The 26,305-nt window shown below is 43.5% G+C and overlaps 1 protein-coding gene across 4 annotated transcripts in view; it reads left to right on the forward strand.

Annotated features, from left to right (window-relative positions):
* The first annotated feature begins 13,085 nt into the window (after window positions 1-13,085).
* MTHFD2 (methylenetetrahydrofolate dehydrogenase (NADP+ dependent) 2, methenyltetrahydrofolate cyclohydrolase) overlaps window positions 13,086-26,305 on the forward strand; it is a 30,930-nt gene continuing 17,710 nt past the window's right edge. For all 4 annotated transcript variants that reach the window (XR_015137316.1, XR_015137315.1, XR_015137317.1 and 1 more), the window contains exons 1-2: window positions 13,086-14,026; window positions 23,341-23,525. Coding sequence is in view for 1 of the 4 variants with exons in the window: in XM_086327667.1 (XP_086183793.1) it covers window positions 13,842-14,026; window positions 23,341-23,525 (370 nt within the window). In the remaining 3 variants the exon portion in view is untranslated. The remainder of the gene's footprint in view (window positions 14,027-23,340; window positions 23,526-26,305) is intronic.

The raw sequence follows: 26,305 nt of genomic DNA on the forward strand, positions 1-26,305 counted from the left end.
ACTGACAGCCACATGACAATCCATGGAATGAAGAAATCAAGAAAAAGAATAATTGTGGGAGAATAAGGATAGCTCTGCAAATAGTGGTTCTGGATGCCCAGTGCAAAAGTGTTTGTTATGTACCTGTCACTACTGCATTCTTGTTGCAGGTGACTTCATTTCACCCAAATATTACCTGTCACGTGAAGTAATGATGTGTCATCTACAAATTGGCACTTGTCAAGGACATTTGCCACCTGCCTTAGGGGATTGAACCCTATGCTGCTGCAGCTGTTGACCTTTGGCATGCCCTGAAGGGGGTTCAGGGTCGAGAATGAGGCACTTTGTGTGGCAGAAAAACTGGTGGAACAGGTCTTTAGATAGTCAGATATTTTCAGGAACTGATTTCATGATCAGTTTCATGATCATGATTTCACAATCCTTGCATATCTTCATATCTAGAAAAGCAGTAAATCCCTTCATAGTGACATCTGTTCCTCGTGACTAGCAAAAAAACCTTTTGTAAGATATATGCTTGATTGCACTCCCCCTTCACCACCTATATTGATATTGACCTTCCCTGGCTGCCTCTTTGGAGCAGTTTCTCAGAGCTATCTGAGGTGCTGTCTCCTGGGCTGCAGTCCTCATTTGCCCCAGATAAAACTTAACTTGCAGCTCTCACATTTTGCACCTTTTTTTTAGTCGACAGATGTTATTTTGATTTGATTAACTTTCCTTTATTAGCTTTGTTGGTGTTTAATTTATAACTGTGTGATTTGATAACTGTTTAAAAGCTATAAACATAAGTACATTTAGAAATGTATACTTTCATAATAATTTGTATTATTTAACTAATGTAATTGTTGTTAAAAATGTTTCCAGACAGCATGAGGAGAAGGAAATTCATGAAAGTTTTTCTCCCTTTTCCTGGAATTGTTCTCTAAGTTGGAGAATCACTGAGGCTATGAAAAGCCAACCATTTATTAGAAAACCTTTCCAGATAGCTAGATTTGAGAGCAGAGGGAAGGTGGGGGAGCCTTAAGAATTTGGGAAACATCCCAGGTCAAACTTTGACCAGGACATCAATATAGACCACTTAGGGACCAAACATAAGATTTCAGAATGAACAGACATAACGAAAGAGAAACAGACTCACATACACAGCAACTTGGTGGCTGCCAGGGCTGGGGGTGGGGGTAGGGGGAGAGGAGTGAAACAGATGAGGAAGATTAACAGGTACCAACTTCCACTCAAAATAATTTATTTAGTCATAGAGATATAACGTAGGACATAAGGAATATAGTCAACAGTACTTTAATAACTTTGGTAACTAGATTTATGGTGGTGATCATTTATGTATAAAAATATCGACCTGAAACTGATGTAAAATTGTAAGGCAATAACACTTCAATTTCAAAAATTATAAAATATAAATGTAAAAAAGTTTAAAAAAATGATAAGACTTCTGAGAGAGAGAAAGAGTAAAGTATTGAAATAGAAATTGCTAATTGCTACAGGGTAATTTGCTCCCCTCAGACACAGTCTATAGTTTACAAATACTGGTGAGGTTTTCCTCCTTCTTTGGCTCAGTTAGCCAGAGAGATCACTGCACACCATGTGGTCACAGCAGATGCTGAAAGCAGAAGTTAAGCAGCAAATTATACCGCAGCCAATATTGCCTTTTCTGAGCCTCTCCCACACCTCCCCTGCCCGCCCCTATTCATTACACAGTTCCCCTTTCTAGCTCCCTTGGCAGGATTTGCAACCTTGCATTTTCATTCTGTGTAAGTGCCCTGTCTCATCATTTGGTAAACTCCAGCTTTGCCTGAACACAACCTTGCTCAAGCCGGTGTGGCTTCCCTCTTTGGTCACAGCCAAGTTCCCACTCCTCCCAGCATGAATGTGCTCTTGGCAGCCTGTGTTTTAGCCCCTGTCACAAGTGGATGAAAAAAGACAAGACTGTGAAGTAGCTAAGCTGTCGCTACCTCTTATCTTAGGATTCAGGCCACAGGTGATGAGAGAAATCCCAACTTATGACTAATCTTGAAAGTTCCAGGAGGAGAACCAAAGGGAAAGTTTATAAATGTGGTGACCTTGGGGGAATCTTTTGAGTGCTTTTTCATCTTCTCGTTCCATTGTGGTGATTAGGTGAGAGGCTGTGTAAATGCCATCAGTGAGGGGGAAGAGAGTCATGCAGAAACCAAATGTACTGATGAAAATCTTTGTCACCCAGGCATGTCCTGCAGTAAAGAGCAGCCTTCTCTGAAAGTGCACTTTTTTTGCATCAGTCTTTTTAATCACACGAAAGATTCTTTAAATTCTCTAGTGCTTTACAATTTCAAAAATTTCATGTACATGGTCTCACATAAGTCCACTGAAAGTGTACTCCTGAGTGAGAAATGGTGGCAAGAATTTGGGTCATATTGTCCTCAGTCACAGAGACCCCAGTGACTCTATAAAATCTTTAATGCCTTTTCTCATATATTTTTGCCCTTTTCGTTTGCTATTTTAACTCTGCCACTTACTAGCTGTGCACCTAGGGCAAGTTATTTAATCTCTTTGTACCTCAGTTTTCTCATCTGTAAAATAGGGACAATAATAGGACTGATAAGAGGATTGGACAATAGATGTAAAATACTCAGAACAGTGCTAGTATATCTTGGCTATTATTATTAGTCTCAGAAACTAAAGATTGTGTTGCTGACATCTTTTTTTTTTTTTTCTCCTAAAATTCAAAAGCTATTTTTCTAGTTTCTTAAGAAAGAAAATGGATTTGAAAGTTAGATTTGCCATTTACTAGCTGTGTGATCTTCAGGAAGTTATTAACCACTCTGTACCTCAGTTTCATCTTCTGCAAAATGAGGATAATATCAGTATACTGCTTTATGGGATTATGGTGGGATTAAATGAGTTATGAAGCATAGAGCATCTAGAACAATGCCTGGCACATAGTAAGTGCTAATTGTTAGTTATGTTGCTGTCTGCAGCTAATCATCTCCCTCATTATTGCTAGGCTATGCTAAGTCACTTCAGTCATATCCGACTCTGTGTGACCCCATAGACGGCAGCCACCAGGCTCCCCCGTCCCTGGGATTCTCCAGGCAAGAACACTGGAGTGGGTTGCCATTTCCTTCTCCAGTGTATGAAAGTGAAAAGTGAAAGCGAAGTCGCTCAGTCGTGTCTGACTCTTAGAGACCCCATGATTGCAGCCCACCAGGCTCCTCCATCCATGGGATTTTCCAGGCAAGAGTACTGGAGTGGGGTGCCATCGCCTTCTCCGCCCTCATTATTACCACCACCTTTAATCTTGAATGTAATAAAATGAGGACAAGTAGAAAGTGTGTAGAATTGTTTTCATGATAAAATATGTTTTATTTGTAATTAATTATAAGGAGATAATAAACAAGAACATGATGAATTGGCAATAAGTCCTGAAGTCTGGGGAAAAATGGAAAACAATATTTTCCATAACAATTTTTAGTACTGCTGTCAGAAACATGAATTTTTAACCACTTTGGTTAAAGTGATTAAAAATCATCTCTCTCCTTTAAAAAATCATACGAAACTTTTGTAAATGGTAAACATTTAGTAAGAGAAAAAGGAGGAAAAAGATGAGAAGAAAAGGAAGAAGTCAGGAGGGCAGGCAGGCAGGCAGGCTAATAAAGTACTAATACAACCTTTGTGGAGGATCATGTCCTTAAATGTTCCATAAGCTTGTCAGCCATCCTTGTTCCACTTGCTCCCTTCCAACTGTTGCAGGAAAGGGAACCCCTTCCAGGGCCCAAGAGTGGGCTCTTGTCTAGCACTTGGGAAAGAATTGTCAGAGGAGACACACGTGCTGACAAAGCAAGAGACTTTACTGGGCAGGGTTCTTTAGAGCAGTAGGCTAGCAGAAACCGGGAGAACTGCTCTGCCACACATCTTGCAGTCTCAAGTGTTATGGTAATGGGATTAGTTTCCAGGTTGTTTTGGCCAGTCATTCTGACTCAGGGGTCCTTCCTGGTGGTTTACACATTGCTCAGCCAAGATGGACGCCACTGAGAATTCTGGTAGGTGGGAGGTGGTGTCTCCTTTTGACCTTTCCTGAACTTTTCCAGTCGGTGGTGACTTGTTAGTTCCATGTTCCTTACCAGGACCTCCTGTAGTAAAATAATTGACACAAATGATTATTATGGTGCCTGACCAGGGTGGATGGTTTCAGTCAATGTGCTTCTTCTCACATGACCCCTGCATTCTGACAAATGACCTCTCTTCAAACTGACCTCACACAACTGCGATTGGCACATTTTATGAAAGAACAGGAATTTTGGATGGAGACAGACCTAGTTTAATCCTGGCACTGCCATTACTAGCTGGTGGTCATGGACAAACTAACTTTGTGAGTTTGTTGCTTCTTTTATAATAGGTATAATAATATATATATTTCAGCAGTATGTGAACCGTGAACTTCCTGATGTTCAAGCTGGTTTTAGAGAAGGCAGAGGAACCAGAGATCAAATTGCCACCATCCGCTGGATCATGGAAAAAGCAAGAGAGTTCCAGAAAAACATCTATTTCTGGAAAAACATCTTTATTGACTATGCCAAAGCCTTTGACTGTGTGGATTGCAATAAACTGTGGAAAATTTTGAAAGAGATGGGAATACCAGACCACCTGATCTGCCTCTTGAGAAATTTGTATGCAGGTCAGGAAGCAACAGTTAGAACTGGACATGGAACAACAGACTGGTTCCAAATAGGAAAAGGAGTACGTCAAGGCTGTATATTGTCACCCTATTTATTTAACTTATATGCAGAGTACATCATGAGAAACGCTGGACTGGAAGAAACACAATCTGGAATCAAGATTGCCGGGAGAAACATCAATAACCTCAGATATGCAGATGACACCACCCTTATGGCAGATAGTGAAGAGGAACTAAAAAGGCTGTTGATGAAGGTGAAAGTGGAGAGTGAGAAAGTTGGCTTAAAGCTCAACATTCAGAAAACGAAAATCATGGCATCCGGTCCCACCACTTCATGGGAAATAGATGGGGAAACGGTGGAAACAGTGTCAGACTTTATTTTTCTGGGCTCCAAAATCACTGCAGATGGTGACTGCAGCCATGAAATTAAAAGACGCTTACTCCTTGGAAGGAAAGTTATGACCAACCTAGATGGCATATTCAAAAGCAGAGACATTACTTTGCCAACAAAGGTCCGGCTAATCGAGGCTATGGTTTTTCCTGTGGTCATGTGTGGATGTGAGAGTTGGACTGTGAAGAAGGCTGAGCACTGAAGAATTGATGCTTTTGAACTGTGGTGTTGGAGAAGACTCTTGAGAGTCCCTTGGACTGCAAGGAGATCCAACCAGTCCATTCTGAAGGAGATCAGCCCTGGGATTTCTTTGGAAGGAATGATGCTAAAGCTGAAACTCCAGTACTTTGGCCACCTCATGCGAAGAGTTGACTCACTGGAAAAGACTCTGATGCAGGGAGGGGTTGGGGGCAGGAGGAGAAGGGGATGACAGAGGATGAGATGGCTGGATGGCATCACTGACTCGATGGACGTGAGTCTGAGTGAACTCTGGGAGTTTGTGATGGACAGGGAGGCCTGGCGTGCTGCGATTTATGGGGTTGCAAAGAGTCGGACACGACTGAGTGACTGATCTGATCTGATAATAATATATTGACATCACAGAAATATTAGGATTATATGAGTAGATAAAGGAGAAGTTTCTAGCACAGTTCCTCGCACATGGTTAATTGTCTACAAATTTAGTTCCCTTTTCTCCACACTCTGACTCCCTGCCCACTTTGCTATCCTGTCAAATAAGGTTCCCTTGCTTCCTTTTGAAATTAGAAGAAAACTGAATTGCATCTCCTCATGTTACCCAAGTCCAAGCTCACTCTGCTCGCCACTCAACAGGTCAATAAATCTGAGAGATGAGCTGTTGAGGCAAAGTAGTATGGCTTTAGTCAACTGACCAAAAAGATGGCAGACTAACGTTTCAAGGTAACCATCTTGTGGGGGGTCTGGATGCGTTTTTTTTATAGAACAGAGAGGGGGACGAGTTGAGGAAGTAAAGTAGAAGCCATTATCTTGCCAATACCTCCTGGAATGGCCAGCCTCCGGGAGAGGATGTGTTAATCTCTTCATTCTTACAGTCATTCACAGGTGGCAGGGTCAGATCATCTCCCTGTGAGCTGAACAAAGGCACACTTAGTTTACAGCCAGGCAGAGGGGCAGGGTTCCCTTCATGAACAGTATGAAGAGGCAGGCTATTATGTATGATTATAATAACAAAAGGGACAAAAAGCGAAGGTTAACGTCAAAGGAGCACATCCATCATAGAGTGAGAATAGACTCTTCTCTGCAATAGTCAGGGTGCCACATACTCCTCCAGTAGCTGGAATGCTTTACAGGAGTCACCCCCAGTTCAACAATAAGAAAGAGAAGACTTGAACAAGGAACCTAAGTCCTGGAAATTCTGAGATTGGTATTCTCCAGCCACAGGATCCTTAACCAGATGCCTTTCACCCCATAACGGTTCATGAAAGAGATTTGCAAAGTGGGCCTGTAAATCACTGAAGCCTTCTGTGCAGTCTTCTGTACAAAGATTTCAGCTTTTATGAGTTGAGGTGAATTACTGCCTGTGAGCTGTAGACTCTCCTTTTTTCTGTCTGCTCTATGGCCCTTTCAAAAAGGCTGAACATGCTCCTCAGCCTGCTTCCCAAAGGCTACACTTTCACTATGGCCATAAAGGTGACTCCAGTCTAAAAGCAAGGATAGTACTTTGCCTAGTACTTTGTCCCTCTACTCAGCTTCTTGAGACCCCTGGGCAAACCTCTGGCACTTACCTACTCAACTATTAATATGATTTGTCTTCCACCTCACTGGGCTAGAATCAGTGTGCAACTTTTTCAACTTTTAAAAAATATCCTTACACCCAAGCACAGTGCCATTTACCTAATCCTGAGTGTTTCTGATTGGTACTGGAGTGTTATTTTGTCTCTCCTTCTTAGCCTTTTTTTGGGTAGTTTCCAGTGTGTATGCATATATGTGTGTGTGTTTTAAATGAAGAACACACATTGCTTTCAGAGTAAGAAAAAAGTCACGGCTGTCTCTGGTTGAATGTTCTAGAGACTGGGCTGCCTGTCTTAGTGCTATCTACTTTAGTGGTATTAAAATAGAAGGTACATTGGCCAAAAAATAGTATGTTCCAAGATGGGAAAAACTCAGGGGATATGAGATGGATAGACATGTTCTAAACTGGCCTACTGTGAAAGCAGGATCATGGCCTGGGTGTCAATATTAATTTCCCTAGGGAGAGAAGCTAGGGTGTGATAGACAATCAGAGTGCTTAGGAGAGCAGGTTTCACTGACTGATACAGAAATATTTCAGTGTTTCACAACTGTAGTGGCTGTCCTGGTGCCATTATGAGTTCCAGATCACGAGGGATGCCTGGCATAATCCTTACTTAGAAATTGCTCTGGGATGATAATGAGTCCTTGATTTCTTCAGGTAAATCAGTTACGCTGGAGGTTTGATGGGTGGTAGAATGGGTTGGTGTTCATAATCTCTGTGGGTTCCTTCTAGACATGGAACACTGTTAGAGTTTAGCTACCAACTCTGTGGGTTCTACCACAATGGCCTTCTCTGCCCAACTGTTCTCTCTCACCCCTTTATGGTTCTAAGTTACTTTGCCTGGGTGTAGTCTGGATTCCTCCTTGTCTGTTCATTAAATATTCAGGCCACATGCAGTGCAGGGCTACAGGCAAGGCTTCCATGTCAGGCCCATCTAGCTCATCTTGCTGGTGAGTGACTTCAAGCAAGAGCCAAGTCTCAGTGCTTTAATCTTTCAGCATAATACGTACCCCACAGGATTATTGGGGTCAAAGAAGATGGTTCTGAACCCAGTTCATTTCTGTTTAGTTGCTCAGTCATGTCCAACTCTTTGCAACCCCATGGACTGCAGCATGCCAGGCTTCCCTGTCCATCTCCAACTCCCAGAACTTACTCAAACTCATGTCCATCGAGTCGGTAATGCCATCCAACCATCTCATCCTCTATTGTCCCCTTTTCCTCCTGCCATCAATCTTTCCCAGCACCAGGGTCTTTTCCAGTGAGTCAGTTCTTTGCATCAGGTGGCCAAAGTATTGGAATTTCAGCTTCAGCATCAGTCCTTCCAATGAATATTCAGGACTGATTTCCTTTAGGATGGACTGGTTGGATCTCCTTGCAGTCCAAGAGACTGAACCCAGTGTCTGACACCAAAGAAGTGCTCAATAAATTGTAACTAACAGCAAAGCATGGGCTCCAGAGCCAGTCTGGCTGGCTTCAGTCTCTGCCCTCCCCTTACTAGCTCCCTTACCTTGGACAGGTTCTTTAACTTCCTATGCCTCATTTTCCCTATCTGTAAGATGGAGGTAATAATGGCACTTACTTCATAGGGTTATTGTGAAAATTAAATAGGATAGTATATGCAAAGGTCATAAAACAGTGCCTGACACATTGCAAGTATTCAGTAAAGCTTAGTTATTATTAGAAGGATTATTAATAGATGTTTGGTTATAAAGGTGCTTTGTGCTTGCATAAATGAAATGAGTCAGGAGATATGAATGGTCTTGGTTTAATAAGCCCACATCATATTGAAACAGGAGGGAAGGGGGCACGGCACAACCTTTAAAAGAATGACATAGCCATGTTGCTGTTGTTATTTAGTCGCTAAGTCTTGTCTGACACTTTTGTAACCCCGTGGACTGTAGGCTATCAGGCTCCTCTGTCCACGGGATTTCCCAGGCAAGAATACCAGAGTGGGTTGCCATTTCCTTCTCCAGGGTATCTTCCCAACCCAAGGATCAAATCCCCGTCTCCTGCATTGGCAGGTGGCTTCTTTACCATTGAGCCACCAGGGAAGCCCTCACATAGCCATAGGCATGAGAAAAACTGGTTAGAACCAGCTAGGTCCAAGATGGCAGAAGATTTGACTTCCAATGGACCTTGATCCTCATTATACAATCATTGTAATACATTAGGATGTCAAGTGACACATCCACAGGTGCCATGACAGTTCTGAGACCAACTGTAAGAGGCCCAAAAGCGGCCCCAATTCCTAGAAACCCCCTCTTCCCTGAAATAGTTGGAATAATCCTCTCACTCATTAGCCTATGAAATTACCCAGCCCATAAAAACCAATCATGCTGTATTTGCCTTCTGAGATGGCCCACACCTTGTCTGTGGAGTCTGTTTCTTTCTAAATAAGTCCACTTCTTACATATCAGTTTGTGTCTCACTGAATTTGTCCTGTGACAAGACATCAAGAACCTGAACTTCATTAGATCCTGAGACTAGGTGTGTGATCTCAATTAAAGGACCATGGGGGACTTTCCTGGTGGTCCAGCGGTTGAGAACCTGCCTGCCAATGCAGGGGCCATGGGTTCAATCTCTGGTCCAAAAAGACTCCACATGCTGCAAGGCAGTTAAGCCAGTGCCCCACAACTACTGGGCCTGCGTTCTAGAACCCGTGAACTGCAACAGCTGAAGCCTGTGCACCCTAGAGTCGGTGCTCTGAAACGAGAAGCCCCCACAATGAGAAGCCCGCACACTGCGATGAAGAGTAGCCTCTACTTGCTAAAACTAGAGAAAGCCCACACACAGCAATGAAGACCCAGCACAGTCAAAAATAAATAAGTAAATAAAAGAAAAAAGACCTTAGGGTGAAGCCCCAATCTAGCTTGCAGGTTTTCAGCTGGCGAGCCATGAAGGAACAGTGATAAGGTAAGAAAATATTGAGAATTAGGGGTTGGTCCTAGATGGGCTTGTGGGACATCATGAGCCAGGTGTACCAGGGAGGATGCTCTGCTGATGTGTACCCATTTTTATCAGACTGGTCAACCCAGAATGCTTTGGGGCTCTAATGCAGAACCTAGGTCCAGACTAGAGGAATGATGGCAATTAACATGGTTTATTATAGAAAGATGGTGTGGAATGGCTATGCTTATGCACATCCAACAGCAGGTCTAGGACAGAAATGTTGCTGGAGGTTTTGATAATTTATACTGTTCTTCTGACTCTGAACTTTTTCTTCTGTGTTCATTCCTATTCCATTTCTTTCTTTTCTTAACCCCAGAAAACTGGTGTAGCTACAAAGATGTACTTTCTGTTGACAAGTGCATGTGTGCTAAGTTGCTTCAATTATGTCTGACTCTTTGTGACCCCAGACTGTAACCCAAGCTCCTGTGCCCATGGGATTCTCCAGGCAAGAATATTAGAGTGGGTTGCCATGCCCACCTCCAGGCAATCTTCTGGACCTAGGCTTCGAACCTGCATCTCTTATGTCTCCTGTTTTGGCAGGTGGGTTCTTTACCACTACTGCCATCTGGGAAGCCCTCTGTTGACAAGTGCTGACCTTTTATTTCCAACTTGCAGCTAGGTCAGCTCCTGCTGATCATCCACACCGGGTAATACCTTCTGTACCATTCCTTTGCAACAACTTTTTGGGCACTAACATCTGGTTGGGAGACTACCTTGGAAGGGATAACATCTAAAATCATAAGTGCCTGGTGGACTTTTTTTTGCCACACCACACAGCTTGCAGGATCTTAGTTCCCCAACCAGGGACTGAAGCTGCACCCCCTACACTGCAAGTGTGGAGTCCTGACTACTAGACTGCCAGGGAAGGAAATGGTGAATTTTGACAGCAGAATGAAACCTATAGATAGCACTGCTGCTGCTGCTAAGTCGCTTCAGTCGTGTCCGACTCTGTGCGACCCCAGAGATGACAGCCCACCAGGCTCCCCCGTCCCTGGGATTCTCCAGGCAAGAACACTGGAGTGGGTTGCCATTTCCTTCTCCAATGCATGAAAGTAAAAAGTGAAAGTGAAGTCGCTCAGTCGTGTCCGACTCTTAGCGACCCCATGGACTGCAGCCTACCAGACTCCTCTGTCCATGGGATTTTCCAGGCAAGAGTACTGGAGTGGGGTGCCATTGCCTTCTCCATAGACAGCACAGGAATTAGCAAATCACCTCAGGTTCAGGCCTGAAACAGGTCAGGCTGTATCAATCCTGTCCCTTCTGTGCCATATACTCTGGGATGGGATTGGGAAAAATTAAGACAACAGGAATTAAAACAGAAAAAACTTACTAGCTTATGTAATCTGATTTGGCCACAATATGAGTTAGGATATTTAAATGGAGTGAGATGTTCAAATTTTGTATCTTGGCAATGGAACCCAAAAGGAATTTAGGCATGTGTAGGGGAAACTGGTTTTTCTGGACCAATCTGATCCTTGCAGACCATTAGTCCCATGGGTACCTGGATAGGACCAGTGTACCCTGTGTGAACAGAAGGGGCACCAGAGGGAGGATGGCAATAAACATGCCCTATAGGGCATTGGAAGAGGGAATGCCCCAGACACCAGAGAGCCATGGGGCCGTGGCCATTGAGGGTTTTGCAATCAGAAGACTGATGGGGCCCAAGGCCAAAAGTGACTCTGCCTAGAGATACCATCTACATACCTAATGCCTTGCCTCAGGTGGTCATTGATGTAGCAGGCTACTTGATAGAATTCCTTACAGATACTAGTGCTATTAGGGGAGCCACTGACAAAAGCTGTCTGCCTGGACTGGACACAACATTAACCATTTGCATGAGTTATCTTACAACAGGACGTCCTGGTAAGGAACCTAGAACTAACAAGCTACCACCAACCAGAAGAATTCGGGAAAGGTCAAAAGGAGAGACACTAGTCCATATGTCCTACCAGTTTCCCAGAATCTTCTCACTGGATCTCTCTTGGCTGAGCGATTTGTGTGCTACCAGGAATGACCCTGAGTCAGAATGATTGGCCAGAGACAACCCATCACCATAAAACCCAAGACTGTGAGCCTTGTGGTAAAGCAGTTCTCCTGGGTTCCCTTATCCTGAAGCTCTCTGACTGGGGACACTTCCCAATAAAGTCTCTTGCTTTGTCAGTACATGTGTCTCCTTAGACAATTTCTGAGTATTCGATAAGAGCCCACACAGGGGCCCTAGAAAGGGTTCCCTTTCCTGTAACAGTGCAACATTTTCAGTCTTAACCTGAAGAATTGGAAACCTTAGCAATCATAAGGAGTGAGGGGGTGTCAGGGAAGAGGCAGGGGTGCACTTTCCTGGAATGCCTTATGTGCAACATCAGTGGCCAATGGTTTCTACATTCCTTGCTGTTTGTGCCTGATTGTCCCATCCCTTTAAAGGGAAGAGGTTTATTAACTAAGTTAGGAGTCACTCTGTTTCTCCATGGGTGAGAGAACCACCCTCATCATCTAATGATTCTAACAGAAAGTGGAAAGGAAGAAAATCTGAAGCTAAAGTAGAAGCCTTAGTAGACCCTGGAACGTGGAATATCGAGGTTATTGTTCAGTTGCTCAGTTGTGTCTGACTCTTTGAGACTCCATGGACTGCAGCATGCCAGCCTTCCCTATCCTTCACCATCTCCCAGAGTTTGCTATGTTCTTTAGAGGATAAAAAAAGAGAGAAAAAGAAGAATGAAGGAAAAAGAAAAGTAATTGTGGGGGTGGGGTGGGGCTGGAATCACGTGTTACCTTTAATTATCATGCTCAGGGTCATTTGATCTAGAAAAGCACCTCATCCTTTGTCTTTCATGACTTTGACGTTTTTGAAGAGTACAGGGTGCTTTTCTTGTAGAACCTCTCTCAGTTTTGACTTGTCTGATACATTCTTGGGTTTAGATTTACGAATACCTTCCAAAATTTCAGGACTGTGGCTTTTTCCTGGACTGTTTTAACATTCCAGGTCTATGATCTCTCCTCTATATGTGTAAATAAGAAATCTGTAATGAGTTTAGGGAATTCAGTGGTTTAAGAAAATCACCCCATTCAATATTCAGGCTGGCCATGACTTATAAAGTGGTGTGTCCTCCTCACTGCATCATATCTGAGGGCGTATAATGTGTGCTTGTCCTGTTACTGGTGGTGTTAATTTTGATCACTTGTTTAAGGTAATGACTGTCAGGTTTCTCCACTGTAAATGTGCCATTTCCCCCATTTGCTATTAATAAAAAAACTTTGTGGGAAAGATACTTTGAGACTATGCAAATAAGGCTGCCAGACAGATAAAATACAGGAAGCCCAGTTTAATCTGAATTTCCGATAACAGATAAATACTGTTTTTGTTTTTTTTAAACTCTGCTGGGTCTTTGTTGCTAGGCAAGGGCTTTCTCTTGTTGAGGTGGGCTGGGGGTTACTCTCTAATTGCGTTGGCTTCTCTTCTTGCAGAGTTGGCAGGCTTCTGTAGTTGCTCTGCACGAACTTAGTTGTCCTGCCATACATGGGGTCTTAGTTCCTGGACCAGGGATGGAACCCTGGTACCCTGCAGGGAAGGCAGACTCTTAACCAGTGTACCACCAGGGAAGTCGCCAGATAAAAGTAAAGTATGACTCGTCCTCTCAAGTTTAATTGGGCATCTTGTATTTTTGTTTGGAAGATCTAGCAAAACTATATGTAAATCACTTGTTCCTCATCCAACTTCAGTTGTTTTGACATTCATTGATGAGTCTCAATTTTTACTATGATTTTGCCAAATAGTTGTTTTCTAACTGCACCTTTCTTCTACATATACTAGCTGCTATTCCATCTTCCTATCTTTTTATCCACTCTTAACAGCGTCTGGCACACAGTAGGCACTCAAGATATTTGCTCAATGAATGAATGACTTGTCCGGGCTTCCGGGACAACGGTTTGGCAGGGGCTTGGCTGGCTCAGCCAGTCTAGGCAAGCTCTCCAGTCTTCAGAGTCACGCAGGGGATTCTCCAAGGTAAAGGAAGACAACGATTGGCTCCTTCAGCGGCCCAGCAGGCTGCAAGTGGAGAGCGCAGGGACCAATGGGTGCCGGCAGGAGGCGAGGCCTGCCACGCTGCAGCGGTATAACCGTGCGGCCAGCGCGCGCATCTTTCCCCGAGCTGACGATGGCCGCAGCCTCCTTTATAACCTCTTTGGTCACCCGACTGCTCCGGTCCGCGCAGAGTGGCCGCCTCCATCAACGCCCTTTCCACCTCTCGGCAGTGCGGTAAGAGGGTCGGCGGGCTGGGTCAGCGCGGAAAACCGAGGGGAGCTGAACGCCGGCTCGCCTAGGGATGCCTTTCTGAAGCATCTCGGTCCCGGGCGGTGGTGGCCACAGAGAGGGGTGTGGCGGGGCGACGCGGCAGCCCCGCTTGGCCTCAGCGTACCGCTAGGGCTCTCGCTCTGCGTGTGGGCTGAGCCCGGGAGCCCGCCTTTCGGGAGGGAGGCGGTCTCCGGCAAAGCTCCGGGCGTTGCCCTGTCTCGAGGCCAGTCCGCCGGTGGGACGGGGCCCACGGTGTGGAGCAGAGGTGCAGGCGGGCTCTGGGACGCCACGATTTACGTGGGAGCATATAGAAGTCACCGGCCAGGACCGACCTTGGCCGTGAAACCGAGAGCTGGAAAGCCGTGACGTTTTGGCGAGCGCGAGTAAGAGTTGTAAGTGAGCAGCCTCTAGCGACCCGCCCCTTCCCGGAACCCTAGCGGCGGAGAGGGTTAGAACAGTCTGATGAAATCCCCCACAAGCTTTGCTCGCCCGGTACCAGCACTTCCTCCAGGTTGTGGATGTGGCTCGTGCTGCTCTACAAGCTGCTCCTTTCCCTCCCGAGAGAATAATAAATGTGCAGTAGTCACCGGGATTTTGACTGCAGCCCGCCTGGAGTTGGTCAGTGCCAGATCAAGTAAACTGAGGTGGTGAACACCCGGGAAGAGAAGAGGGAAAGCTCTGTCTGAGTTTTCTTAGGGAGGTTATAAATATTTCATGATCTTTCTGGACCACAAATTCCCATTCTAAACATAGATTGAAAAGTTTTGGGGGGAGGGAGAGCTGTGATTTCAGTTCCCTAAATCTATGCACCCTCTTTCCTTTCAGTGTTTAGAGCTTATTTGTAACAGCAGCCCCTTTATCCAGGTACTGTGCTAGGCTGTGCATTATTCAAAGATGGTAAAAAATGGTTCTTTCTTTAGTGGAACTTCCCTACCTGTCAAGGGGCAGAACAGTGTGTAATTTCAAGTCTGTAAAAATGCTATTAGAGATGTTTTCCAAGGTGCTGTTGGACCACAGAATGGGGATTAATGCATTAAAAAAATATTTGAGACTTCCCTGGTGGTACAGTGGATAAGAATCCACCTGCCAGTGAAGGAACACAGGTTGGATCCCTGGTCGGGGAAGATTCCGCATGCGGTGGAGCAACTGAGCCCACGTGCCGCAAATACTAAGCCTGCCAGTTGCAATTACTGAAGCCCGCAAGCCCTAGAGCCTGTGCTCCCTGGCCACCTGTGCTCCTGGGGCCACAAGAAAAGCCACCACAATGAGAAGCCTGCGCTTGGCAAGAAAGAGTAGCCCCTACTTGCCGCAACCAGAGAAAGCCCTCAGGCAACAACGAAGACCCAGCACAACCAAAAATTAATTAATTAACATAAAAATATTAATTTATTTGGTTGTACTGGGTCTTAGTTGCGGCAAGTGGGATCTAGTTCCCTAACCAGGGATGGAACTGACCCCCTGCAGTGGGAGACCTGAGTTCTAGCCACTGGCCCATCAGGGAAGTCTCTAATCCGTTGTTGGAAGATTTCTGGGGAGACATTCAAGGATTTTCTTAGTCTGACCCTGATCTGCCTTTCCAGCCCCATGTTTTATTATTCCCTGTTCTCCTTCCTCTTCCTCCCTTCCTGAGTTCTGGCCACATGCGCTTCCATGATTGAAAAGAGATTTATAAGGAGCTTCTAATTTGTAATCTAAAGAACTGGAACAGTTTGCTCACACTGTCTAGTAACCAGTGTCCTCCTTTCACTTTTCTGGATGAATAGGTTTCCACATCTCTGAAGGTAGTAAGTACATTTAGTATTCAGGGTTCTGATGTATTGCTTTGATTACTGCTAGTTGGTAAAATTAAAACGTCTTTTTAAAAATATAGGTCTGCATGTGTTCCTTTGGGTGGATGGGTGGGGGTAGTGTGAGAGTTTTCATGGTTAGATAGTATTGTAGACCATGGGGTATAGAAAAAAAAGAAAAGAACTTTGGAGGCAGAAATTTGTGTTTGAATTTTGTTACTATTGTTTCAGTTTCTTGTTCTGTATAATGGGCTTATTATAATAGTCCCAAGTAACTGAGAATAATGTATGTAAAACTCTAACTGAAATGTCTAGTGTTTAATAAATATAGAGTTCCATCTCCCTTTGTGTCTTTGTTCACTCATTGCTGACTAATTGGTAGATAACAGAACTCTTTCCAAAATAAGTCATGATCATGAATTGTAAATTATATCTGATACTAATTTTTCATGGAAAATCTAGTACTGCTAAGTTACTTCAGTCATGTCCGACTCTGTGCAACCCCATAGACGGCAGCCCACCAGGCTCCCCTGTCCCTGGGATTCTCCAAGCAAGAACACTGGAGTGGGTTGCCATTTCCTTCTCCAATGCATGAAAGTGAAAAGTGAAAGTGAAGTTGCTCAGTCGTGCCCAACTCTTAGCGAACCCATGGACTGCAGCCTACCAGGCTCATCCATTCATGGGATTTTTCCAGGCAACAGTACCGGAGTGGGTGGGAAAGTGAAGATGCTACTGACGGATTTTGGTTTCCAATTTTATTTGGACAGTCCTTCAGTCCTTTCTAGTCAAGCACTTCTAAATAAGTGTTAGCTAATATGGTTAATACATTTTGGATTCCCTGTGGGACTAATTCAGTCTCCATTTCCATTTATTCTGGGGTAGCAGTAACTTTTGGGGAAGGCAATGGCACCCCACTCCAGTACTCCTGCCTGGAAAATCCCATGGCTGGAGGAGCCTGGTAGGCTGCAGTCCACTCGGTCGCTAAGAGTCAGGCACGACTGAGCTACTTCACTTTCACTTTTCACTTTCATGCATTGGAGAAGGAAGTGGCAACCCACTCCAGTGTTCTTGCCTGGAGAATCCCAGGGACGGGGGAGCCTGGTGGGCTGCCGTCTATGGGGTCGCACAGGGTTGGACACAACTGAAGCGACTTAGCAGCAGCAGAAGCAGTAACTTTACCTGCCCTTCAGCAAAAAAAGTAAAAAGTTGGGAAATTAGGTAATGAGGCCCTCATAGGACTGTGTTTCACATTTGGCAGAGTTGTGGTCCAAGGAGGAGGGCTAAAATAATTATATTATGAACAATACTTATTGCATTGTGGCTTTGTTTTGGTTCTTGTTACTGTTTGACTCTTTTTGTAAAGCATCTGGCATAACATCCAGAACTTGCCTCTGAAATTTGGAACACTGGTTTCTCCCAGGACCCTGCGTCCTTAGCTTTATTGTGTCATGCTTAGTCCCAGTGTGCTGCTACCATTTTCTCTTAAGTTTACTGCTTTCAAAAGGAACTTTTTAGTGAAATGAAATCTAACTTCACTCAATATTTTTATAGATCCTTCGGTTCAGTTCTATTGTATTGTTAAAGATGTGTCTCTGTAAATCTAACCAACAGAAGAGAGTTAGAAATTAATTTTTAGTTAATATATATGCTTAGCACTTTATATCTTATTTCATTCAATATAAATTACTGTCCTAAGCCCTTTTAAACTAATCTTGCACTCTATTTCTGTCCCAGGACAGGTATTTTCGATATTATCATAGATCAAGAATGTTGCCAGGGGTACTTGTATCAGCAAAGCCCTTTTGAAGAAGTTCGCTTCAACCCTAAATCTGAAATGGATTTGTAAATATTAATGTTTAATATTACCTTAATATTAATATTACCATGAATATATATGAAATGCTGTTATATATTTTACACTATACTAGTATCATCAAGTAAAATCTAGGTAAAAGCATTTGGTTTGCTATAAAATTGTGGTATCTTTTAAAAATGTTTATTTATTTAAATAATTTATTCATTTTCCAGGTCTTAGTTGCTACATATGGGAACTTACTTGTGGCACGCAAACTCTTAGTTGTGGCATGTGGGATCTAGTTCCCTGACCAGGGATTGAACCCGGGGCCCCTGCACTGGGAGTGTGGGGTCCTCTTAGCCACAGGACCACCAGGGAAGTCCGTTGATATCATCTTACTATCTCAAAAGATGGAAATACAGATTAATATAAGGTTTAGATATAAAATTACTGCATTACATCTAAGACACTGAGACTTGGTTTAAAGTAGGTATTTAATCACAATGCAACTTAAAAGCAGGCATTGAAGACTTAGACTGTTGGAGCTTTAACATTTTATTTAACAGTGGCCTGGCGAATTAATTATATCTGACCATACAAAATATCCAGTACCTTGATGTCATCCCTGAGTGTTAAATATGTGCTGTTAAAAAAAATATGCACTATAAGGGGAAGTAGATTGTTTCGATGTTTCAAAGAATCATGTTCTTAATTAGTGTTGAGTTGTAGCATTCCTTATGACACTGGGGACAAAAATCTGAAGGGAAAGTCTTGTTTTCAGTGGGGGTCCTTTTTCGTAAGGTACACCTTCTTGTTCTACTTGAAGTAATGTGAACTTTACTGTACGGATATATGTAGAAATAAAGTCAGGAATCTTCCACATTGGAACCCAGGAAGAGCTGCATAATCAGTTGTTATTAGGGAGAGATAGGCTTTCAGAGATTTGAACATATTTGAGGGACTACAGGTTCTTCTAGATCTGAGTTGTCTCAGTGTCGCCTAACAAGCAGGTTCTCATCCCTGTGATTCTAGTATGTGAATGTAGATCAGAGAGAGGCTCTTACTGATCTAGTTCCCTACCACTACTCCTGATGCATAAGCTTTTGCACCAACTAGACTGCAGGCTAGCCTAGAAACTGTTGTTCTGGGCATCAGATACTCACTCCTGGTGTGTCAGCTGTGGATGGGATACTGAGGTCTTGTGGTAGAGCACACTGCCATCTATGAGATGGATTCTCTCTGGTCCCCCTTCCAATCCCGATTCTTTTTTAAAATAAATAACTGATTAATTTTTGGTTGTGCCGGGTCTTCCTTGCTGTGCGATGGCTTTCTCTAGCTGCTGCACGCGGGGGCTACTCTTCGTTACAGTGCACAGGCTTCTCTTGCTGCAGAGCACGGGCTCTAGGTGTGCGGGCTTCCGTAGGGGCAGCGCACAGGCCATAGAGCAATGGCTTCCCAGCTGTGCCACGTGGGCTTAGCTGCCCTGAGGTATGTGGGATTTTCCTGGATCAGGGATTGAACCTGTGTCCCCTGCATTGGAAGGTGGATTCTTATCCACTGTACCACCAGGGAAGTCCACAATCCCTATCCTTCTGAAAAATCTTTTCGAGGAAGAACTATGGAGAGGAGTCGTCGTTGTGTCTGATTCTTTGCAACCCCATGGACTGCAGCACGCCAGACTTCCCTGTCCTTCACCATCTCCTGGAGTTTGCTCAGACTCATGTCCATTGAGTTGGTGATGCCATCTAACTGTGTCATCCTCTGTCGCATGCTTCTCCTTGTGCCCTCAATCTTTCCCAGCATCAGGGTCTTTTCCAATGAGTCGGCTCTTCCCATTAAGTGGCCAAAGTATTAGAGCTTTAGCTTCAAGCAGCAGTCCTTTCAGTGAATAGTCAGGGTTGATTTCCCTTAGGATTGACTGGTTTGATCTCCTTGCAGTCCAAGAGACTCTCAAGAGTCTTCTCCAGCACCACAATTCAAAAGCATCAGTTCTTCGGCGCTCAGCCTTCTTTATGGTCCAACTTTTACATCTGTAAATGACTACTGGAAAAACCGTAGCTTTGACTACGGACCTTTGTCGGCAAAGTAACATCTCTGCTTTTTAATATCCTGTCTAGGTTTATCATAGCTTTTCTTCCAAGGAGCAAGTGTCTTTTAATTTCATGGCTGCGGTCACCATCTGCAGTGATTTTGGAGCCCAAGAAAATAAAATCTGTCAGTTTCCACTCCCCGCCCCCCCTTCTATTTGTCATGAAGTGATGGGGCTGGACGCCATGATCTTAGTTTTTTGAATGTTGAGTTTTAAGCCACCTTTTTCACTCTTCTCTTTCACCCTCATCAAGAGGCTCTTTAGTTCTTCTTTGCTTTCTGCCATGAGGATGGTGTCATCTGTGTATCTGAGGTTGTTGATATTTCTCCCAACAATCTTGATTCCAGCTTGTGCATCATCCAGCCCAGCATTTCTCATGATGTACTCTGCATGTAAGTTAAAGAAGCAGGGTGACAATATACAGCCTTGACGTACTCCTTTCCTGATTTGGAACCAGTCTGTTGTTCCATGTCCGGTTCTAACTGTTGCTTCTTGACCTGCATACAGATCTCTCAGGAGGCAAGTCAGGTGGTCTGGTATTCCCATCTCTTGAAGAATTTTCCACACAGTAGTAATTGTAATTATTACAATTACAATTGTAATTGTAGTGATCCACACAGTCAAAGGCTTTAGTGTACATAATCAATGAAGCAGAAATAGATGTTTTTTTGGAATTTGCTTGCTTTCTTGTGATCCAACAAATGTTGGCAATTTGGTCTCTGGTCCTTCTGCCTTTTCTAAATCCAGCTTGTACCTCTGAAAGTTCTCAGTTCACATACTGCTGAAGCCTGGCTTGAAGGATTTTGAGCGTTACCTTGCTAGCATGTGAAATGAATGCAATTTTGTGGTAGTTTGAACATTCTTTGGTGTTGACCTTCTTTGAGATTGGAATGAAAACTAATTTTTCCAGTCCTGTGGCCACTCCTGAGTTTTCCAAATTTGCTGACATATTGAACATGGCAGTTTATCCAGGTCATTAAGACCTTTTTTGTATAGTTCTTCTGTATATACGTGCCACCTCTTCTTAATCTCTTCTGCTTCTGTTGAGTCCCCTACCCTTTCTGTCCTTTGTACGTTCCATCCTGCATGAAATGTTCACTTAATATCTCCAGTTTTCTTGAATAGATCTCTAGTCTTTCCTATTCTATTAATTTCCTCTGTTTCTTTGCATTGTTCACTTAAGAAGACTTTCTTAGCTCTCTTTGCTATTATCTGGAACTCTGCATTCAGTTGGGTATATCTTTCCCTTTCTCCCTTGCTTTTTGCTTCTCTTCTTTCCTCAGCTATTTGTAAAGCCTCCTCAGACAGCCACTTTGCCTTCTTGCATTTCTTTTTCTTTGGGATGGTTGATCACTGCCTCCTGCACAACATTAAACCTCCATCCATAGTTCTTTAGGCACTCTGTCTACCAGATCTAATCCCTTGAATCTATTTGTCACCTCCATTGTATAATCATAAGGGGTTTGATTTAGGTCATACCTGGATGGCCTAGTGGTTTTCCCGATTTTCTTCAATTTTAGCCTGAAATTTTGCAGTAGGTATTGTCCAGTATATTGTTTATTGGTTTAACTGCATAACATCATTTAAATATTTAAAAGTACATATAGATTAAAAGCCAATTCACTACCTGGGAAATGATTCAAAACATTTGACTAGATGCTAACACGGGCAAAATATAAACTACAAATGGAATATAAGCATAGAGAACAAACTAACATCATAGCGGTGAGAGATCAAATAAAACATTGCAAGTTAACGGCATTTTTTTTTCCCTACAGTTGTCAGACATCAGGAGGCAGGATGGTATAGCATTAAGAACCTAGACTCTGGATTCAGAAGAGCTAAACATGGCATCTAGTGACATGACATTATGTCAAGTACTAATTATCAGTTACTTAAATTCTCCAAGTTTAGATTAATGGTAGTAATTATTTCAATCAATTTTATTTTCTTAAATATGTAGCTGGACACAGATTTACCACTTGAACCTCTCCTTCAGATTTTAGTTGTCCCTCGATTAGGAACTACGTAGTCTAATCTAAACTTTTAGTTTGGGAAAGTTTTTTTTCCAGTTTTCTTCAGAAGTAATTGACATACATCACATCCTTAGTAACTCAGTGATGAAGAATCCACCTGCAATACAGGAAATGCATGTTTGATGCCTGGGTCAGGAAGATCCCCTGGAGAAGGAAATGGCAACCCACTCCAGTATTCTGCCTAGGAAAAACCCATGAGCAGAGGAGCCTGGTGGGCTACAGTCCATGGGGTCTCAGAAAAGCCGGACATGACTTAGCAACTTAATAATTGACATACATCTCTGTGTAAGTTTAAGGGATACTGCATGATGGTGTAATTTACATACATTGTGAAATGATTACCACAGTAGGTTTAGTTAAAATTCATCATTTCATATAGATATGTTTTTAAAAAATATTTATGTAATCTTTGGCTGTGCTGGGTCTTTGTTCCTGTGCGCATTCTTTCTCTAGTTTTGGCAAGCCGGGTTACTCTCTGGTTGTGGTGCTCCAGCTTCTCATTGTGGTGGCTTTTGTCTTGTTGTGGCCCATGGGCTCAGCTGTCCTGTGGCATGTCGGATCTTCTGGGCCAGGGATCAAACCTGTGTCCCCTGCATTGCAAGGCAGATTCTTAACCACTGGTCGCCAGAGAAACCCTCATATAGATACTGTTATAAAAATGTAAAAATTCTCCTTGTGATGAGAACTCTTAGGATCTCTTATTTTAGCAAGCTTTCTATATATTATACAGCAATGTTAACTAAAGTCTTCACTGTATATAGTACATTATGTCCCTGCTGCTGCTGCTGCTAAGTCGCTTCAGTCGTGTCCGACTCTGTGCGACCCCATAGACAGCAGCCCACCAGGCTCCCCCGTCCCTGGGATTCTCCAGGCAAGAACACTGGAGTGGGTTGCCATTTCCTTCTCCAATGCATGAAAGTGAAAAGTGAAAGTGAAGTCGCTCAGTTGTATCTGACTCTTAGCGACTGCATGGACTGCAGCCTTCCAGGCTCCTCCGTCCATGGGATTTTCCAGGCAAGAGTACTGGAGTGGGGTGCCATTGCCTTCTCCGACATTATGTCCCTAGTGCTTGTTAATCTTATAACTAGAAGTTTGTACAGTTATCCTTCAGTATATGAGTAGGATTGTTTCAGGAACTCCAAGGATACCAAAATTCCCAGATGCTCTAAGTCCTTTATAAAAAATGGCATGGTATTTGTATATAACCTATCCTCCCATATACTTTAAATCATCTCTAGATTATTTATTTATAATACCTAATACCATGTAAATGCTGGGTAGATAGTTGTAAATACAATGTAAATGCTATGTAAATAATTACTAGGTGCAGGGCAAATTCATGTTTTGCTTTTTAGAATTTCCTTCCAAGTATTTCCAACCCGTGGGTTGGTGAATCCTTGAATGGGGAACGAATAAATAGAAGGGCCCACTGTGCCTTTTGACCATCTTCTTCCAATTCCTCCTCCCCTTCCACCCAAAGTTATTGGTACTTAATGACACTTTCGTAGTCTTTATTTATTCTTTACAAAAATTCGAGCCATGTGTTTTTGTGATTCTGTTGCCTTCTGCAGAAATGAAGCTGTTATCATTTCTGGAAGGAAACTTGCTGAGCAGATCAAGCAGGAAGTGCGGCAGGAGGTGGAAGAGTGGGTGGCGTCAGGCAACAAGCGGCCACACCTGAGTGTGGTTCTGGCTGGAGAGAATCCTGCGAGTCAGTCCTACGTCCTCAACAAAACCAGAGCAGCTGCCAGCGTGGGTATGTGTCACTCTCAGACCCCAACTACTGTTAAATTGAGATTTAATCGGAGGCAAACTATTATAACTTACGTTTCTTTTTTCTGCTTAGAAAACCCAAACAGAGGAGGCTAATGCGTTCAACTGAATCCAAATATTTGTCAGAAAGGAGGTTTATAGACTAGGACTGGAGGAATATGGTTGGTTTCTTGGTGTCTTCTGGAATGTAATCTAAATTCTGTTACAGGCCAACTTTGATAAGTGACCTTGAACACCGTTTACATCTGCTGTCCTTGAGCAGTGAGTCTGTGACTAAAGTATTTGAGCATTTGGTTGAGGAGACCTCAGTGATGTGGCCTAGAATATAGTCATGGATTTGCAGGAAATGACTCTGGCTTCTTTGAAATAGGCTATGGTTTCTCCACCAGTGGTTCCAAAGCCAATTAAAATATGCAGTTTAGCCGTGGTTGAGGGTTTGGATGCAGAAGGAGCAGGTCTGAATGATGGGAGGTTTGGGTTCTAGGTCTCACTGTCCTGGAGACTGTGTGGCCACAGATCAGAGGTGAGTAGGCTCAGCTGTGCCCCTGCCTGCTTCTCTGTGGGTCAGTGGTCTGAGCACTGTGTGCCCACCCTTCTGAAGGGCTGTGAGACCACTGCACCATGAGCCCTTGGCATACTCTGTTCTTTATCACTGAGGATTGAGGCCTCCTGCCCTCTTCATTGAAAAGCCTTTAGGTTTCTCTAGTAGTTCAGTGGTGAAGAATCTACCTGCTAATGCAGGAGACCCAAGTGTAGTCCCTGATCTGGGAAGAGCCCATGTGCCATGGATGTGCTAAGCCCATGCCCCACAACTATTGAGCTCCTCCACAAGGGAAGCCTTGTTGCAATGAGCCTGCACACTGCAGCTGGAGAGCAGACCCCACTGACCGCAACTAGAGAAAAGCCCACGCAGTAACAAAGACCCAGCATGGCCAGAGTAATTATAAACAAAATTATAAAAGTAAAACCTTTAGAACATCTAGAAACTAGTAAGCTATGGCTTTCTAAAACTTTGGAATGGGAGGTAGCATGGTATAGTGGAAAGAACATGGACTTTGGAACTGCAAAGACTGGCTTTGTCACTAGCCGGCTTATATTTCAGTTTCTCTGAGCCTTGTCTATAAGATGAGGTTAATGAAGATTATGTAGAATAATACATAGAAAGTACCAAGCTAGTACTCTTTTAGTGTTTTGTTTGAGAAGTTACTCAAGGTTACCTCTGTGAGCCTGTTGAAGCTTTCCAGCTACCAGGGCGGTTGTGATGATTAAAAGCCTTGCTGATAGCGTGGCAGGCAGTGTAGCCTTGCCCCAATAAATGCCTCTATTTTATTTTATGCTTTTATTCTTCGAATACTTTTGCCTAAAATTTTTTAGAAGTTTTTACTGGAGTATACTTCTTTTTACAGTGTTGTGTTTCTTTCTTCTTATAACAAAGTGAATCAGTCACTGTTCTTCAGTCACCAGCCGTGTCCAGCTCTCTGCCACTCCATGGACTGCAGCGCTCCAGGCCTCCCTGTCCCTCACCATCTCCCAGAGTTTGCCCAGTTTCATGTCCATTGAATCGGTGATGCCATCCAACCATCTCATCCTCTTTTGCCCTCTTCTCCTCCTGCCCTCAATCTTTTCCAGCATCAGGGTCTTTTTCAATGAGTCAGCTGTTCACGTCAGGTGGCCAAAGTATTGGAGCTTCAGCATCAGTCCTTCCAGTGAGTATTCAGGGTTGATTTCCTTTAAGATTGACTGGTCTTTTTTCCTTGTTTTCCAAGGGACTTTTGAGTCTTCTCCAGCACCACATTCTGAAGGCATCAGTTCTTTGGCGCTCTGCCTTATTTATTTTCCAGCTCTCACATCTCTTCATGACTATTGGAAAGACCATAGCCTTGACTCTACAGACCTTTGTCAGCAAAGGGATGTCTTTGCTTTTTAACACACTGTCTAGGTTTGTCATAGCTTTCCTGCCAAAAAATAGTAGTCTTTTAATTTCATGGTTGCAGTCACCATCCACTGTGATTTTAGAGCCCAAGAAGAGGAAATCTGTCACTGCTTCCATCTCCTCCCCTTCTCTTTGCCATGAAGGAATGGGACTGGATGCCATGATCTTAGTTTTTTTAATATTGAGTTTTAAGCTGGCTTTTTTCCTCTCCTCCTTCGCCCTCATCAAGAGGCTCCTTAGTTCCTCTTTGCTTTCTGCAATTTAAGTGGTATCATCCACATACCTGAGGTTGTTAATATTTCTCCCAGCAATCTTGATTCCAGCTTGTGCTTCATCCAGCCTGGCATTTTGCATGATGTACTCTGTGTATAAGTTAAATAAACAGGGTGACAATAAACAGCCTGTCATACTCCTTTCTCAATCCTGAACCAGTCAGTTGTTCCATGTCTGGTTCTAACTGTTGCTTCTTGACCTGGGTACAGATTTCTCAGGAGGCAGGTAAGATGTTCTGGTATTCCCATTTAAGAGTTTTTCACAGTTTGTTATGATCTACACAGTCAAAGGCTTTAGCATAGTTAATGAAGCAGAGATAGATTTTTTCTGGAATCCCCCTGCTTTCTCTGTGATCCAGTGAATGTTGGCAGTTTGATCTCTGGTTCCTTTGCCTTTTCTAAACCCAGCTTGAACATCTGAAAGTTCTCGCTTCATGTAGTGCTGAAGCCTAGCTTAGAAGATTTTGAGCATAACCTTACTAGCATGGGAGATGAGTGTAATTGTCCAGTGGTTTGAACGTTCTTTAGTACTGCCCTTCTTGGGAAGATGATTGATCT

The sequence above is a fragment of the Bos grunniens genome, chromosome 11 (assembly GCF_055505025.1).
Source record: "Bos grunniens cultivar Pamir isolate PY7600 chromosome 11, Bosgru_T2T1.0, whole genome shotgun sequence".
NCBI lineage: Eukaryota > Metazoa > Chordata > Mammalia > Artiodactyla > Bovidae > Bos > Bos grunniens.